This window comes from Pyrgilauda ruficollis, unplaced genomic scaffold (assembly GCF_017590135.1).
Source record: "Pyrgilauda ruficollis isolate IOZ18807 unplaced genomic scaffold, ASM1759013v1 scaffold22, whole genome shotgun sequence".
Classification (NCBI taxonomy): Eukaryota; Metazoa; Chordata; class Aves; order Passeriformes; family Passeridae; genus Pyrgilauda; species Pyrgilauda ruficollis.
Genome location: NW_024521428.1, coordinates 3,393,623 through 3,409,278, shown reverse-complemented (window position 1 = coordinate 3,409,278; position 15,656 = coordinate 3,393,623). Strand labels below are relative to the sequence as shown.

Sequence of the window (15,656 nt, the reverse complement as noted above, 5' to 3'; positions counted from 1 at the left end):
CCCTCTTATTCTGAAAGGGATCATTCCTCATCCCTCACTCTAATCAGCCTTGCTCTGTTCTTGTGATCAGGTACAAAAAATTCAAAACTGGTACATATTTATAAGCACATTACTTCCACAGACCAAACCTGGGTCAAGCCCTTGTTTGATGACCCCTGCAAAAAGCACTGCAATGGGCATAGGATATACAAAAGGCAGCACAGTGAAGAGCACAGGAAAAGGGCAGATATTGAATAAAATTTCTAGTGGTTCATTTCCTCATTTCTGACCATCACTGATTTAGAGCTCTCTTGCAAATTGTCAGTACCCAGCACAGTTTGCATTTTGACAGCACAGTTTGCATAAAGGTGATATGGCAGGATGGGTCTTTATTTTACATTTGAAAAATAACAAAAGCTGTCAAACACGCCCATCACATGTATAAATCATTCTTGGTTTGTCCTCTGTGTGCCTGCTTACTCCAATTTTATTTGCTGACCTAGTCTTAGCATACTTAAAAAAAAATTAGGGTCCCTTACAGGGCCTTATACTTAATAAAGATATTTTAAAAACAGTCAATTTCCACTCCTGTGCTAGTGTATGGAAACTGAATACCTCTTAGGAATAAAATAACAATAGTAGCATCACCCCAAAAATGTCATTTTCTCTGTGAGTCCTGGTGCGATTAACATTTTTCTTTCACAGTTTTATGGAAAACACCATGTTCTCTGAGACATAAGACAAGTGTTCTTACTGCATGGAAGAGAAATATGAAAACAGCTGAATGTCTAATTCATCACTTGCATTAACCACAGAGGCTTGATCCATATTCCCATGTGTTCTTGTATTTTGGAAGACTTAGAGTCTATCTTGTTTTTTACCTGTATGTCACACCTTATGCTAGTAAGTTTGGAGCAGTGGACTGACTGCAAGAAAATCTGGTAGAGGAGAAAGGTCTCAAGTATTTCATATTTCTGAAGATATTTCATATCTTTTGATAAAAGTAACAGATAATTGGGGGGCAGAGAGCCTCTCAGTGCTTCCTAAAGTGAGGAAAGACCACACTGTGCCCTCTCTTTTTTGATGGATAAATACATGCAGTCTGTTTGTCAGCTAGCCCATGGCCTGCTCCCAGCCCACCAGAACAGCACTGCTCTTCCTTAGACAACATCTGGGGAATCAGAAGGAGATCCTGATGTCTGCTGGAAACCTAAGGAAAGAATCAGGAACCTGTGGTGCTGGGGAGGTGGGTGATGTTGAGATTACAATCCATTGATATTGTAGGGTGGGGGCAGGATGTGGAGGATGCTTTGTGAGTTGAGGTTTCAGTGACATTGGACACAGCTCCATGCAAATCTGGATTTCGTTAGTTCTACTTTACATGCAGAAAATACCCCAATTAGCCACACACCTCCCAATCTGTCCTAATTTGCCCAATTTATAACATTTTCCCTATCATTTTCTTTTAAGTTAATGTTAATTTCACCTTGCTGACAGTGGTTGTGTTCACCAAACAACTCAGAACTCTGGAAAGCATCGCTTAATCCGAAGTTATTCTGGTTCTGCATCACAAGAGCTGTCTGTGGAGCATTGGCTTGAGGTTCCTCCTCAGCAAAACAGGCTGAGAGATGGTTGGGCTCATAAACACACAGAACAGGGACCTCATTTTGCTTTGCAACCAAGGCATTTCCTTCTTCCTTCTCCTCTTCTATATAGGACTGGAAAATGTGAGCCGCAAAATCAACAAGTAGCATATTCAACAAAAGCCAGGATCCTAAAGAAAAGCAAAGATAATTATGACAACCTCTTCATTTGCATATCTTTATGATGTGTTCTTTTTTGAAGGGTTTCATTATAGTAATAAGCTAGACAAAGTAATGGACTAGCACTCATCAAACAGTCCTTATAAAGTTATGCACTTCCAAATATCCCAGAAAAATAATCACCACTGCTAATTTTAAACATATGCAATTTTTTTCCCCTTATTTAACTAGAGAGGAAAGTTGTGTTCGTTCACTTTCTTGTTCAAGTTCCTCCTCTACATTCACTTCTACTACAGGACTTATCAATAACCACATATTATCCCCATTCTCTCCTCAGACAGATAAATCATTCCGCCTCTTCCCAAGTGAAACCTCCCACAGACATCTGTGTGTGTTGTATCTATGACATTAAATGGCCCACCCTGCAGCTTGGACCATAAGTGATAAAAGCCAAGAAAGACTCACTGAGGCCATTGACTTTTGAATCATACCTTGGTTGAAAGCCCTTACAGTAAAAAGTAGATCTTCCATGCCATAAATCTGCATAGGAATTCATCAAGCAATTTATAACCTCTGCATCCCACAAACTAGTTTATATGGACATCAACAAGGAGATATCACAATTTATATTAATGACCACAGTTTACAGAGCTTTAAAAATGAAAAATACTCTCTTTTGATGTTATATGTGTCTAAGAAGCTGCTGCTTCTGCTGTTCATCCTTTTGAGGATCCTTAAACTAGGAAAGTAGGAGGAAGTGCTTGTTTGCCTGTGGAACAAGGAAAGGGATTTTTATGGTTGGAGTTGAAACTATATTGATTTGTAAATAGTAGTTCAAGAGTGTTTCTAACAGTCTTACAGGTGTTTTCAATACATTCTCTAAGAGTAAGCATGAAGCCAGAGCTGCCACTCCCTTTTGGGATAATACAGAGGAACACAGTTCTCAAGAGGACCCAGGTTGAAGCAACTTGCTTGCAGAAGAGGAATGCACAGCTCACTACTCAGTGGCTACCCATGGCTTGGCAGTGCTGCCTTGAATGCCTTGGAAAGCAGCAGAGGTGTGTGAGCTGACATGAAACTCGGTAAGGGAGGTGTGCAGAGGCACATTTTCTGGAAAGGAAATGGAGCTGAAGGAGCTGCAGAGGTCTACAGAGGCCTTACAGCAGGGGTAACTGCAGGGCTCCTCTGATCTCACTTGGACATCACCCAAGTGGGAGCTGGGCTGGAACAGGGTGAAAGCCAATCCCAAATTGAGAGGTGTGAGTATGCCAGTGTATTATGTCTGCTGGATGTGGCAAGCTAGAAGGCAAGGGGTCAAGTCAGAAGTAAGATTAGTTTTGGTTACGGGATTAAGATGACACACATTTCCCCAGGTAATTGTGTTTCCTCAGTGTGGATGCTACATAGTTCATATTTTGAAGAAATTCTGAGATTTAAGACATTTCTGGAAAGCAGTGTTCCCAAGTACAGAACTTTTACACCAGATGGCTTGTTAACATAACTGCTTCAGCCTGTCTGCTAAAACTCAGTGTCCTAAAGGAATAGAAATATAAAAAAAAAAAAAAAAAAAAAAAGGGACATTGATAGATCAAATACAACATCTTAAGGAGTAAAGAAAGATAATAATGACCACATTATTGAAGCATCACAGCAAAATACTAAACAATATTTTTAAATCTCTTATATTTGAAATAAATTCAATTTTACTCTTATTTAAGTATAGTAGGAAAACTGTCATAAAATGAGCGAAAATGTAATTTGTAATTAGTTTAACAAAGACTCAGCAGACCAAGAAATGTTTTCTATCCATTGTATCCCATTCATCAACACAACTGCAGAACAGGGAGGCAATTCATTAAACTCTTCTTGTGGTGGAAAGAGGGAAGAGGATTTTTTTCATCATGGGGGATTTCAATAACCATTATACTTCCAGTGCAGTTCTTGGAATGCATTCTCAATTTATTCATTGCCAAAAATATTGCATGTAACATTGGAGAGTTTTGTGCAGAACTCCTCTGGAGAGAGAGAAAGGACTGATTATTTTACTCTCACTGTAATGCAGCAGCTGATGGACGAGGGACCCTACTGTGTTATGTTCCCTGCAGACACAGAACAAAACTCTGATCCTGCTCCAGACAGTTTACAAGTAAACAGAAGGAAAAAGGCAGCAGCTTGATGCAGAAGAAGAGCGTGTTCATACATGCACAAGCACAGGCATTAATGGGGTAAGAATATTGAAGAACACAAAAAGCAACAACCTTGGCATATCCCTTTGTCACGTATTTATAGCAAACACATGAAAGTATGGTTTTGAAGGGGCATTTCAATGAAAATAATGAGGTTTTCTTTGGCTATTTGTATGAAGTTGTATCCAACAGAAGAGTTAAAAATATGAAGGTACTCCTTTGAAAATCTAAAAGGCATTTCATACAGTTTGGGATAAGATGTAACTCAGAGGAGACAGTACATTTCTGCAGAAATGGCACCTTTGTGAGGTGTTACAAGTGAAGAGAAGAGCAGTTAGGGTAGGGATTGGACTGATTAAAGACATGTTTGTATCACTTCAAGCCTCTTTTGAGTGGACACAACTGCACAGTTCCTTTCCTTCTCCCACCTTGCACTGGCTTATGATGGATTTGATGTTTGACAGCTCAGAGCCATAAGAAGGAAAGAAAAATAACCCAGCTAAAGAAGTGGCTATTTTTCAGTCAGTTCAATACCTTCAACAGGTGTGCTGCTGGCTAGGCAAGAACTTAGGTCAGTGTAAGACATTAAGTAAGATGAGCCTATATCTGTTGTCAGAGGAACTAACTGCTTTTTTGGCAACTAGTTATTGCAGTGGCTCTGCTCTGGCTGTATTATACAGAAAGAACCTGGGGACTCAGAGCTATCACTTGAGATGTCTGGAATGCTTACGGTTTGGAATATTAGTGGCCCCAGGTGTCCATCAAACCATTTTGCTGTGGTGTGCAGCTCTTGCATGGAGGGAAAGCAGAGGCTCTCACCTCAGGGTACTGTTCCCTGTTTCCCCACAAAGTACAGCTTCTGCCAAAAGAGGGAGTCCCGGCCTTCCTGCCATCTACAGCCGCATGCTCCTACTCTCCTCTCTTCTGCTCATCCTAGAGTTTTGCTCAGAGAACTGGTTTGGCCAAAACCTAATCATTTCATTTCCCTGACCTGGCTAGCCACATCACCAGGAGAATGGTGATAAAAGGAAAGGAGTAGGAGAAGAGATGCCTCTATTAAATGTTTCATGCATTTATATCAGTTAAAATCACAGAATCACAGAAACGCAGAGCAGTTTGGGTTGGAAGGGACCTTAAAGACCATCTAATGCCAACCCCCTGCCATGCACTTTCCAGAGGTTGCTCAAAGCCCCATCCGACCTGGCCTTGAACACTTCAGTGATGGGGCATCCACAGATTCTCTGGGCAACCTGTTCCAATGCCTCACCACCCTCACAGTAAATAATTTCTTCCCAATATCCAGTCTATACCTGCTCTCTTTCATTTTAAAGCCATTCTCCATTGTCCTGTCATTACATCACCAGCCCTCATTGCCCCCTTTAGGTACTTTTGGATCTATTGCCTCTGCCATCTCAGGTCAAAATGGGGCACATCAAATTAGAGTCACAAAGATCCTGTTTACCAAAACTGTCTGTCCTGTTGATGGTCAGAATCTTGCCTACATTGCTCAGTAGGAGGTTCCATTTCAACATGAAATCTGATGCCTGCTCTTTAAATGCCTCTTTGCTCTTGCTTGGCTGCAGAAAATAAAAAAAAAAGGTTTATTATAAAGTTGGTTAAAAGAATTCCTTTCTGTGTGTCAGACCATTTTGCTTGTTCAAACTGCATACAAAGGTTGCATAAAAAGCAACAAGCATTTTTTTCCTATTAGAATCCTAAAATGTCTTAGGTTGAAAGACATCTTTGGATATTACCTATTCTGATGTCTTGTCCAAAGCATGGCCAGCTTAGTTCAGGCCTTGTCCAGCCAAGTTCTGAGTATCTCCTGGATAAACATTCTACAGCCTTTCCAGGTAACCTCTTCCTATGCTTAATTATTCTAATGGTAATTTTTTTTCTTTGTATCTGTTGGAAATTTTCTTTGCTGCAACTTGTGTCTATTGCCTAATGGTCTATAACTATGAACCCCCAGGAAAAGTCCCACTCCATCTTCTCTATACCCTCTCATCATGTAGTTGAGGGTTATGTAAGATGGAGGCACTACAGAATTGCAAAGAACTATTCTTCATTTAAAAAGAAAAAAAATAAGAGCAAATAATTAAGCCAAGGCAACACAGTTTACTCTGCTTCTTCAGAAAGGAGAAAAAAACCCCAAACTCTAAGCACTACCCAAAGCCAAGTTAATTGTTATGGTAATCAACCAAATGCAGCAGTACAACACGGTGACACAAATTGTGAGTCAGTGAAGGTAGAGGGGTGGTAGAGTTCGTAATCTATTGAAAGGTGCACATGTGAGGATGGTCATACTGGAATCTTTCACAAGAGCTAGAGACTTTCTACTAGAAGTTCTTGCTAAAAGTCAACAGCTTGGTGAAACAAAGATGTAAGGAACCATGAAGTGTTTTCTTCATTTATACCAACACATTACTTCTGAATTTTGGTTTATTAGGGGCTATGATATGTCTTTGAAATGAGAGCAGATACTGAAACCACTAGAGAGAATATGTGCACGGAAATATGCTTGTAGTTGTTTGCACAGATGGAATTTTTGTATGTCAATTAATTCTCTCCTTTTACACAGCCTGCATAAATTGTATTTATGCAAATCTGCAGTCTGGTCAGGTTGCTAGTGTGCAATGTAGCTCCTGCAGACTAGTGACAGTCAGCATGTAGCAGGATAAGTGATGTGATCACTTCTTCTATTCTGAAATTATTAATTTTATACCTTAATAACAAAAGTCTGGAGATCTGAAGACAAACAGCTCAGGAGATCCCGAATATCTGTGGAAGATGTCAGTGAAGAAATGAAGTTTTTCAGACCTGTGAAATACAGAAGGGAGATCATTACTTGAAGTGATTGGTCTGCCTCTTGGGTTTTTTCTGCAGTTTTAAGCTTTTTTTTTTCTTTTATCTTTACCTTAAGATAGATTAAGACATCTGTTTCTAGCATTTTGATTAATACACCATTTCTTTAGTGAAGAATAGTACGCTACTTTGAATTAGTCAGAATTCATGTGTATGTCCATTTCCAGCATACCTGCACTGACCAGACATGATCATGGCAAAGGTGGCAAGAAAAAACAGTTCCAATGAGAAAGCTGGAATTTGATAAATTATTTATCTGAGATTTTATGTGGTTGAGAAAAAAGAAATCTTGGTCTTGCTGTTAATGGGAGAACAAAAATTTAAAACAATAACAGAAAATGCAGAATATTCTGTAGACCAACAGAAATATGGATAATGTTGCCACATATCAATGCAATTGTTCCCCCACAAGTTTGGCACCTACCACCTAATGCCAAAAGGTAAATTGCACTTCCCTGAATTTATACCCTTCTAATTGACACCTCTTCCTTCAAGAAAGCATATGGACAAGTTCAGTGAAACCTTGCTTATTACAAATGACAGTTTGGAAAAGCAATGAAAACAGAGAATTCAATAAAACCACCTTGGGAAGACTAAGAACATCGGTGATATAACGGAAAAATGTAATAAGTGTTCTATGCAGGGGTTTTGGGTTTAGCATATATATGTATATTATTGAAATGGTTCTCCTGATGGTTCTGTGAAGCAGGCAAGTTATTATTCCTACTGAAAGCAGTCACAGAAAGTCTGTGACAAATCCCTTGTCAGTGCCTGAGTCGGTGATGTACCAGGAAGAGAGCTGAGGTTCCCCCAGTTAGTTCTGTGCACAGCCTAGTCCAACTTGCCTATCTCTTCCCAATATTTTAAATGGCAGACCATTAATTTAAAAATTAAGCTGCCATTCTCTTCCTTTTCATTTAAGTTGTCAAATCATTATGTCATGGCTGCACACAAACTGTGTATTTTATTGTTTACAGCACAACATTGATCCCACAGGCCACAATACGGCAAAAGGACACAAAAGCTAACAGGCCTTGTCCAGTTCAGCATACAGTATTTTAAAATCTGGCCAGAAGAAATGATTTTGTGTGCTTCAACTAATAACAGAGGAAAATGCAATGACTAAAAACATCTCTCCTGTCAAAAGAAACCATGAAAAAATATCCCTGCTTGTCAACCTTCTTCTGGGAGATAGATAGATAGATAATTCAGTAACACAAACCCCACTCTTGCTGTCACAAAAAGCTTTAAGAGAGTCAGAACCAAAAGCCTTTAATTTTTAACCTTTAAAGTTAGGAGGATATTACCTCATGCTTGATTCTCAGATTTATTGGCTCTTTTCTAGCCCTTCAGGTTACAGGAAGATGTAATTCCCAGTAAGGCAGATGTCATGAATAAACAAGAGGAAATGCTGAACCTTCAACAATGACAAGTTAGGCTTAAGAGGAAAGACAATAAATAGCAACAATTAATTACATTTTAATTGTATGTTTTTCTGCCGCTTCTTCGGATTCCTAAACTTCTCTTGAAAGAGGTCTTTAGTCACATCCAGAGATTTCTCATTGAAGATGGCATGCAAGCCTGATCGCAGAACAGTGACTGTGCTGTTGTTGTTCAAGAGTGCTCTTACTGTCTGGAGAGAATAAAAAAGCAGTTAATGCCTTTCATTTTCTCAAGCCCTTAACTCAGCCAAATAAGGGAATTTAAAAAGGAAAGCTTCCCTTATTCAATACTAGACTTCATATGACCAGTCTCCAAACTGGGGGTGTGGGGGGCTATAGGATCAAAGGAGATAAATCTGAAGTTGTCTTCAAGAGAGTTTTGTTCTGGGAGATGTCCTTTTCAATGATGCTCTGTGTTGCCTGTGATGGAGCAGACAAGGCTAACATACTTGAATTATCTGGGCAATTGCCTGGGCAATTGGCTTTGCCTAGAGTTATTATAATTACACTAAAGAATGATATTTTATCTAAAGCATGGAATGGTGTATCAGGGATGACTTTCCTTCAGTGTTATCTGTCCTTAATTTATGTTGCAATTTAATTGTTGCAAGTTTTCTCAAATTGCTCAAGCCTTTGAGAGAGTAAAAATAACATTAGAAATAGGTATTAGTTAAAACAGTATTAGTTGGTATTTTATCCTAGTTATCTGCTTATGAGTAATTTGTGAATGAATCTGTCTTCATATTTGTCTCAAAAAGTACTACTCACATAGATATATTGCAAACAATTTCCAGACTAACACTTATCATAATCTCTTCACTCTTTTTAATTAGTTGCTAATATCACACAATATTCCTTAAGATTCTGGATAAAACAATGAAAATGGTCAAGGAAACTAAATCTGAATCCATTAAATTTTGTTAACAAATATGTTTAGTCTTTCATACTGAAGTCAGTAAGATCCTAAAGCCTTTTTTGCACTTCAGGCTTTTCAGAGGAAAAATATGTTTTGTAAAATTCCAGAAAACTTCAGGATTCATACTTGTTTTAACAAATCCCATTCACCAGGTGCTTAACATGACCCCACAAGCAGCAAAAAATGCAGCTGACCATTTCTTTGCAAAAATTATACAGCTATTTTTCATCACTCTGCTAAGTTTTTTTAAATACCAAACTCAATCTGATTCTCACTTAGCAATCTCCTCCATATAAATTAAAGACAAGGGCACCCCTCTTATTTGACTTGGAGCTTTCAGTGACAGAAAAAGAGCCTGCAAAAAGAATACATGACCCCAAGGCTGGGAACTACTGGGGCAGCACCTTCAGTAGGCTGCTAATACCTGACTCCATGCCCCAACACTTTGGACTGATCCCTTTAGCCATTGGATTTCACTATACTAAACATGATTCTCCAAAATGACTGAGAGCCAGCCCTCTCAACACTGAAATGCAACTTACCAGAGGCAGGAATCAGCCCCAGAAAATGACAAGCATCATATTCACATTCTTTTCTCACAGGGAATTTGCACCTTTTTATGCTCTAATTATTTCTACGTGTCCAGGTAGTAGCAGTTGTCAGCCTGCTTTATCTACACATGGTGGGAAAGTTAGCTTTTTTCTTTTGAATGTTGACCCTGCCAAAATTGTTCTTACTTTCTCACCAGATGGCTGAATTATTGTGAAGTGCTCTACAAGGAATGATGTGGTTACAGTGTTCAGAGGTTGCAGCTGCACAGTGCCTCTCTAGCACTTCTCATCAGGAGCACTCTGCTGCTCTGACCATCAGTCTTTAGTGGAAATTCCAGATGCATTTTAGACAGAAAACTGAGAAGGTTGATTAGAAATATCAAATTACTCCTGTGTGAGAAGATGAGATAAACTTAACCTTCAGATAGGAATAACTGAAACAGGATGTGTTGCAGGTTTGTGGAAAGCATTGCTTGAAGAAGGGTAGAAATTTTAAAATAATGAAAGAAAGTATTTTTTCATACAACAAATAATTAAATCTTGGAACTCACTACCCCAAAATGTCAAGTACAGTAAAACTCTTACTTTTCCCTTGTGTTTTGAAGAGGCTCTAGAGAAGGTACAAACAACTTTTACTTGTGAGAGCTAGAAGTGTAAATTCGACCCTGATTCTCCAGTCTGATGTGTTCAGTTTGTGTGGGTTAAACTGTATAAAAGGGATGCAGAGCACCCAGAGGCTTCTTCTAGAGAACTTCCCCCAATTGCTGCAATTCTCTTGCTCTAAATCTTAGGGTGTAAATCCAGTTTTGACTCTGCAGCTTTTCCACACATTAAGAATAGGGAAGGAAGGCTGAAAGAGCTACTACAACCAGCCCTTTGACACCATGGCTTGAAAACAAGAAGTATGCATATCAAATGCAAATATCTGGGAATAGGTGACACTCATGATCATGCTCTTCAATGCATAAAAAGACCTGTTTAGAAGCACATAAAGCTGAGATTTTCAGGTATTTGTATCTCCAAGGGTTGCTGCAGTTAGTGGAAACTATGAGTGCTCAGTACTACATGGAAGTCAACTTTTTGCATGGGTAGGCACCCTTATGCATGTCTGTGCTTTTTATTTTTTACTCTTTTTTTTTTTTTTTTTGTTAAAGTAAGAGGAGGGAGTGTTTTGTATGCTACTGGTGATGAAGTTTTCTCACAAAGAAAAGCTACATTTATTGGTTCAAGAAGATGCAGTTCCTCCCGTCCCTCCCTCATTTGTTTTCTTCCTGCTTCCCTTCTTCCATCTGAGTAACAATTCAAATCAGATGGCATGTTGGGAAAATATAAAAAAACTTCTTGTACATGTTTGAAGGAGAGACTATATCCCCTGTTCTCTTTTGCTTTCTTCCCTATTTGTGACCTTCCTTTTTCTGCTATAGCCCAGACCACCTCAAAACCCAAGGATTTGGGAGGATCCAAGGACACCAATGGAAGGAACGCTCCAGCATGTGCTCTCAACTGACTTTGGCATGGATGGGCAAAGATACTGGAAATTGTCATCTGACCCTTCCAGCTACTGTGTTCTCCTCTCCATGGGCTACCATCAACTACATCTCAGAGGCTTTCAGAAGAATTCAGAGTGAGGAAAATGTCCTCTCAGCGTGCTTCACAGTGTGGGAAGAGATGGGTGGGAGTGTGAGCGTGACACGGTCGGTGTACAGTTAAGAACATCCATGCTGCTGCACTTCTTCTCCAATGGAGCATGTCAAAAACAGTGCAAACAGCTCACAGGAATGAGATTCCAACCTATTTTTTTCCATTAATTCTGGAACATACCTTGACCATGTTGCAAAGGTCTGTCTGTCTCCTGAGCCTTTTTACAAACTCTTTAGCTTCTGTTAAAGAAGAAGAGGCAGATGTTTCACATCATTAATATTTTACAGTCTAAAATACATTAATGAAGACATCTTTTAAGTTAGAAAGTAGTTCCCTGGGGGAGATTTGGAGGGCACAACAGGGGCACTGAGGTAGCATTATGGGATGGGCTGGGGACCCTTGCAGTCAAAACTTGCAAGGAGAAACTGCCCGGCCCACCTCTCTTCCTTCCTTCTGAATCTATTAATCCATGATGTGCAGGAAAAAGTCTTTCAATATTTTCTTATTTTCATTTAATACTTCCTAATTAATGCCCTGTCAAGCATTCAAATGTAAGAAATGCCAAAATTAAGTCTGTCTGCAACTTTGAGCATATGAATCCTAACACAAACTTTTGCCTACACAGGAGCCCTGCTTTACCTCTGTGGAGTTGGTCTTCACTCAGTGATCAACTGACCAACACAATGTTTTAGTCAGAATCTTCAACTTAATAGGTATAAATATAATTGTGTGTGTGTACATGTTTACAAACACACACATATACCACAGCTTTGTAGAGAACAGATTTTTTTCCAATTGTCTTCTAATGTCAGTCATATTTTCCCTACGGGACTATGGCTTTTTTCCCTTTCATATTGGACTGCTATAGCCATTAATTTATTTATCAGCATAAAGCCACTTGTAAGAGGAAGAGACACAATAATATCTGAGTTTCAGAGGGCATGCTGCATATCATTGGTCATCTACACAGCCAAAGCAATCATGGCAAGAGACAGATCTGTAAAAAGATTTAAGTACATTTCAATTTAAGTACATTTCAATTTACCATGAATTTGGAATACTTTTGGCTTAAGTTTGTTCTCATGTATGCAAAACCATTTATTTTTAACTGAATCCCAACTAACTCTAATTGTTGCTACTACCACTGTTACATCAGCTAAATTTTTTTTTAAATCATTTAAGAGTTTTGTAATACAATCTTCTCTGCAGTTTAACCGAAGATTATTTTTGAAAATATCTCTCTTACTCAAACCTACCATTAGACTTGGATGTTTGGAGCAGTAATGGAAAACCTCCCAAAGGATTAAGCATCCAACATTTAACATTTTCACTGAATGATCTGATTGAGTCTATGTGTTGTGCAGGCACCTCCTCCAGGAAATCAGGAAGTAGGATGTTCTCCAATTCCTAGAATACAAATTCATGCTGCTACACTTGACTGGTGTACCACAGATATTTACAGCAGCATGAAATAAAATTATATTGATAATTTAAATGTAAATGTAAAGAAACACATTTTTTTTCTTCCAATTAAGAAAGAGCTAAGCTAACTTTTTTAGCAGAAGGACAAAGACCCTAAGAGTAAATCTTGCTTCCTGAATTAATTTCTAGACAATACTTAATGACCTGCTGGGAACAAGAAGCAAATTATTTTTATCAGAAAACTGCATATTTCTGTGTGGAAGGTTACTGAGAAATGCAGTAGTGTTCTCAAAGGAAAAGTAACTCTCATAATCTGGAAAATCATCATCAGTTGAAATTTCAGTCAGATAACCCCACGCCAGAACCACAGACCATATAACAGCACACTCCACTGATATTAGGAACTTTCAAATTAATATATAGGAGAAAAATGAAAGCTATCCCAAATTCTACTATAATCTCCTTTCAAAACCAAAACCCATACCAGGCTGCCTCAGAAGAAGCAAAAGGATAGAGTTGAGGAATAAACAGAAATCCTATTGTACGGCACAAAAGAAAGAGAGGGCCCTTCTCCTTAGAGCTACCAAAAAGACACAAACACGTAATAGCATAACTACAGCAAGGAAATGTGTGTGCAGTACCTTGAATAGATACCTATCATAGCTTTTTAACAGGTGGCACACATCTGGCAGGCACATCAGTTCTATTCTTTCAGGCTGCAGAGATGTCCAGAATGACATGATACAATCTTCCACCTGTCACACAGAGCCCTTTATGAATTTTCACTGATTTTACACTCGTGGAATATGAAATATAATTCAGTAAGACAACACACAGACACAGAAGCAAAGGAATGACCATGGAGATGGGCTCTTTGCCTGGGCCCATCCTGGCTGGGCTCCAGTGTAAGTAGAAGCATGCTGGGGAAGCAGCAACAAGCTGAACCTCACCAGGCAGTGTACAAAAGAGGAAAGAAACAAAGAATTGTGCCATGGATATGAGGATGTAGTTAAAGGTGTGTATCCATAGCTATGTGTTAGGTGCTCAGCTCAGACTTACTGGAGTGCCAGGAAGGCTCAGGATATGTGTACAAACTCAGATTCTTGGAGCAAGTTTTGTTAATTCAGAATTTTAAAATAACTTGACTAAATGCTCCTTTTGTCTGTAAATCATCATCTACCTTGGCTCAAACCATCAAGTAAAAATAAGCTACACAGACACAATTTTGCCCTCACAGCTGTTTGCTGTTGGAGTAAATGTTGTTAAAGAAAAAGCATACCTTGTCAAGCTTGGTCTCTCTCACCATTTGTAAAATAACTTGACAATAGTTGTAGTAGTCATTGGCAAGCAGTGCAATCTGTTACCAAAAAGAGGGTACAAAATGATCTCACAGGAAAAGAGCTAACTTGTTTTATGGCCATGTACTTTCAACGTACCAGTTCATAGGGGTATGTCTCACTTTGTGCTTGTTCTCCAAAGAAGAACTGGTTGAAATCAGGAGAAAGGTAATGAAATGTCTCTTGTTCAGTCTTCAGATAAATGACAGATGGATAATACTGCAAATTCTTACTCTTGATGCATCAGAATTTATTTTGGACAATTAAAAAAAAAAAGATTGCAATTACTTTGTCAGTTTGGTTAAAGGTGTTAAGTATTTTCTTGAAGTTGTAGGACATGATTTTATAATAAGATGTATTTCTTTAGAGAAATGCTTGTCTTTTTTTAGAAAATAGGGTGGATAAAAAAAACAAGAAGGGCTGCCTAAATGTTTAAATCCTAAACTGTACATAAATTTCTTTTCAAAACCAGTAAATATTTAATGCTATACAGATCTTCCATATATATTTTCTGTAGCACTCGTGTCACACTTGTTACCCTCTGCATAAGGCTGCAGATAGCTGGCTGTGCTGGGGGGATGACAGGACATTTCCCATTGTCTGTCATTGTCACAGCACTCATTACTGCACCCAAGCTCTCGGTGGAAGTAAGTCACACATCCAGCCTCTCATTCTTTCCTCACTTTGGTCCACATTAGTTTGTTGCTCATGCTCTGCTGGCTGATCCAACAAGCCTGGTGTCAGGACATCCCATGACAGCTGGCTGAGGGGAGAACTGCCACAGGTTAGTTTTGCATCTGCCCTTTTCTGTGGGCAGGGGTTCTGCTCTTTTTTCTTAATCATTTCCCATTAATTAAATACTTCTCATGACAATAAACTCCGAGCATGTAGATGTTGTCAATGAGTAAGAAATGACGTGTTGAAAAGACACCATCTCAACAGCATGAGGGTCTGTTACTGTGGGCCTCAGGCAAGGAAAGCTGTGCCCCACTAACTCCCTAATATTCAAAACCTGATCTGTCAGCCACAATTTCTGCTCTCAGTCCAGAAAAAATTATTTGAGCTGACGTTAAGACAACAAAAATATTTAGCTAATGGATGAAATAGGAGTGGGGGAACTAAGCATGTAGTGAGATTACACAGACCAAGATTATTTTGAGGAAGATGGACTAGCTGTATTTCATCAAAACATATTAGATAGAAGTTGTAATTAAACACACAGATAGATATTTTGTTATGTCTAATGTATCTGAAACTCACTGTTCCTTTTTTTTGTCTATTCTTCTTGTAATCAGCTGCATTTTCAGAACTCCAGGGACTTCTACTGTGATAAAATAAATAACAGAAAAAACCAAACAAACATTCAAAAGTTCACTGATTCATTCTGTATTTAGCAAGAAAATGAGCTCAAACTGGATAGACTACACTAGACTGGAGAATTGTATTTGGGAAACAAAGCCCGCTGCCTTTCTTGTCATTTGGCAATCCCATGATTTTCTAACAAATCTGGGACCAACTTCTGAATTTTAGGATTAAACTGGAACATTCAGTTTA

General features: G+C 38.8%; 1 protein-coding gene across 1 annotated transcript in view; it reads right to left on the bottom strand.

Annotated features, from left to right (window-relative positions):
* RFX8 (regulatory factor X8) overlaps positions 1 to 15,656 on the bottom strand; it is a 29,192-nt gene that overhangs the window by 289 nt on the left and 13,247 nt on the right. The window contains exons 5-14 of the mRNA XM_041468405.1: positions 15,363 to 15,426; positions 14,202 to 14,336; positions 14,045 to 14,122; positions 13,407 to 13,520; positions 12,600 to 12,750; positions 11,524 to 11,582; positions 8,270 to 8,426; positions 6,654 to 6,748; positions 5,391 to 5,505; positions 1,466 to 1,753 (exon numbers count right to left, since the gene is read on the bottom strand). Coding sequence (XP_041324339.1) covers positions 1,466 to 1,753; positions 5,391 to 5,505; positions 6,654 to 6,748; positions 8,270 to 8,426; positions 11,524 to 11,582; positions 12,600 to 12,750; positions 13,407 to 13,520; positions 14,045 to 14,122; positions 14,202 to 14,336; positions 15,363 to 15,426 — 1,256 coding nt within the window. The remainder of the gene's footprint in view (positions 1 to 1,465; positions 1,754 to 5,390; positions 5,506 to 6,653; positions 6,749 to 8,269; positions 8,427 to 11,523; positions 11,583 to 12,599; positions 12,751 to 13,406; positions 13,521 to 14,044; positions 14,123 to 14,201; positions 14,337 to 15,362; positions 15,427 to 15,656) is intronic.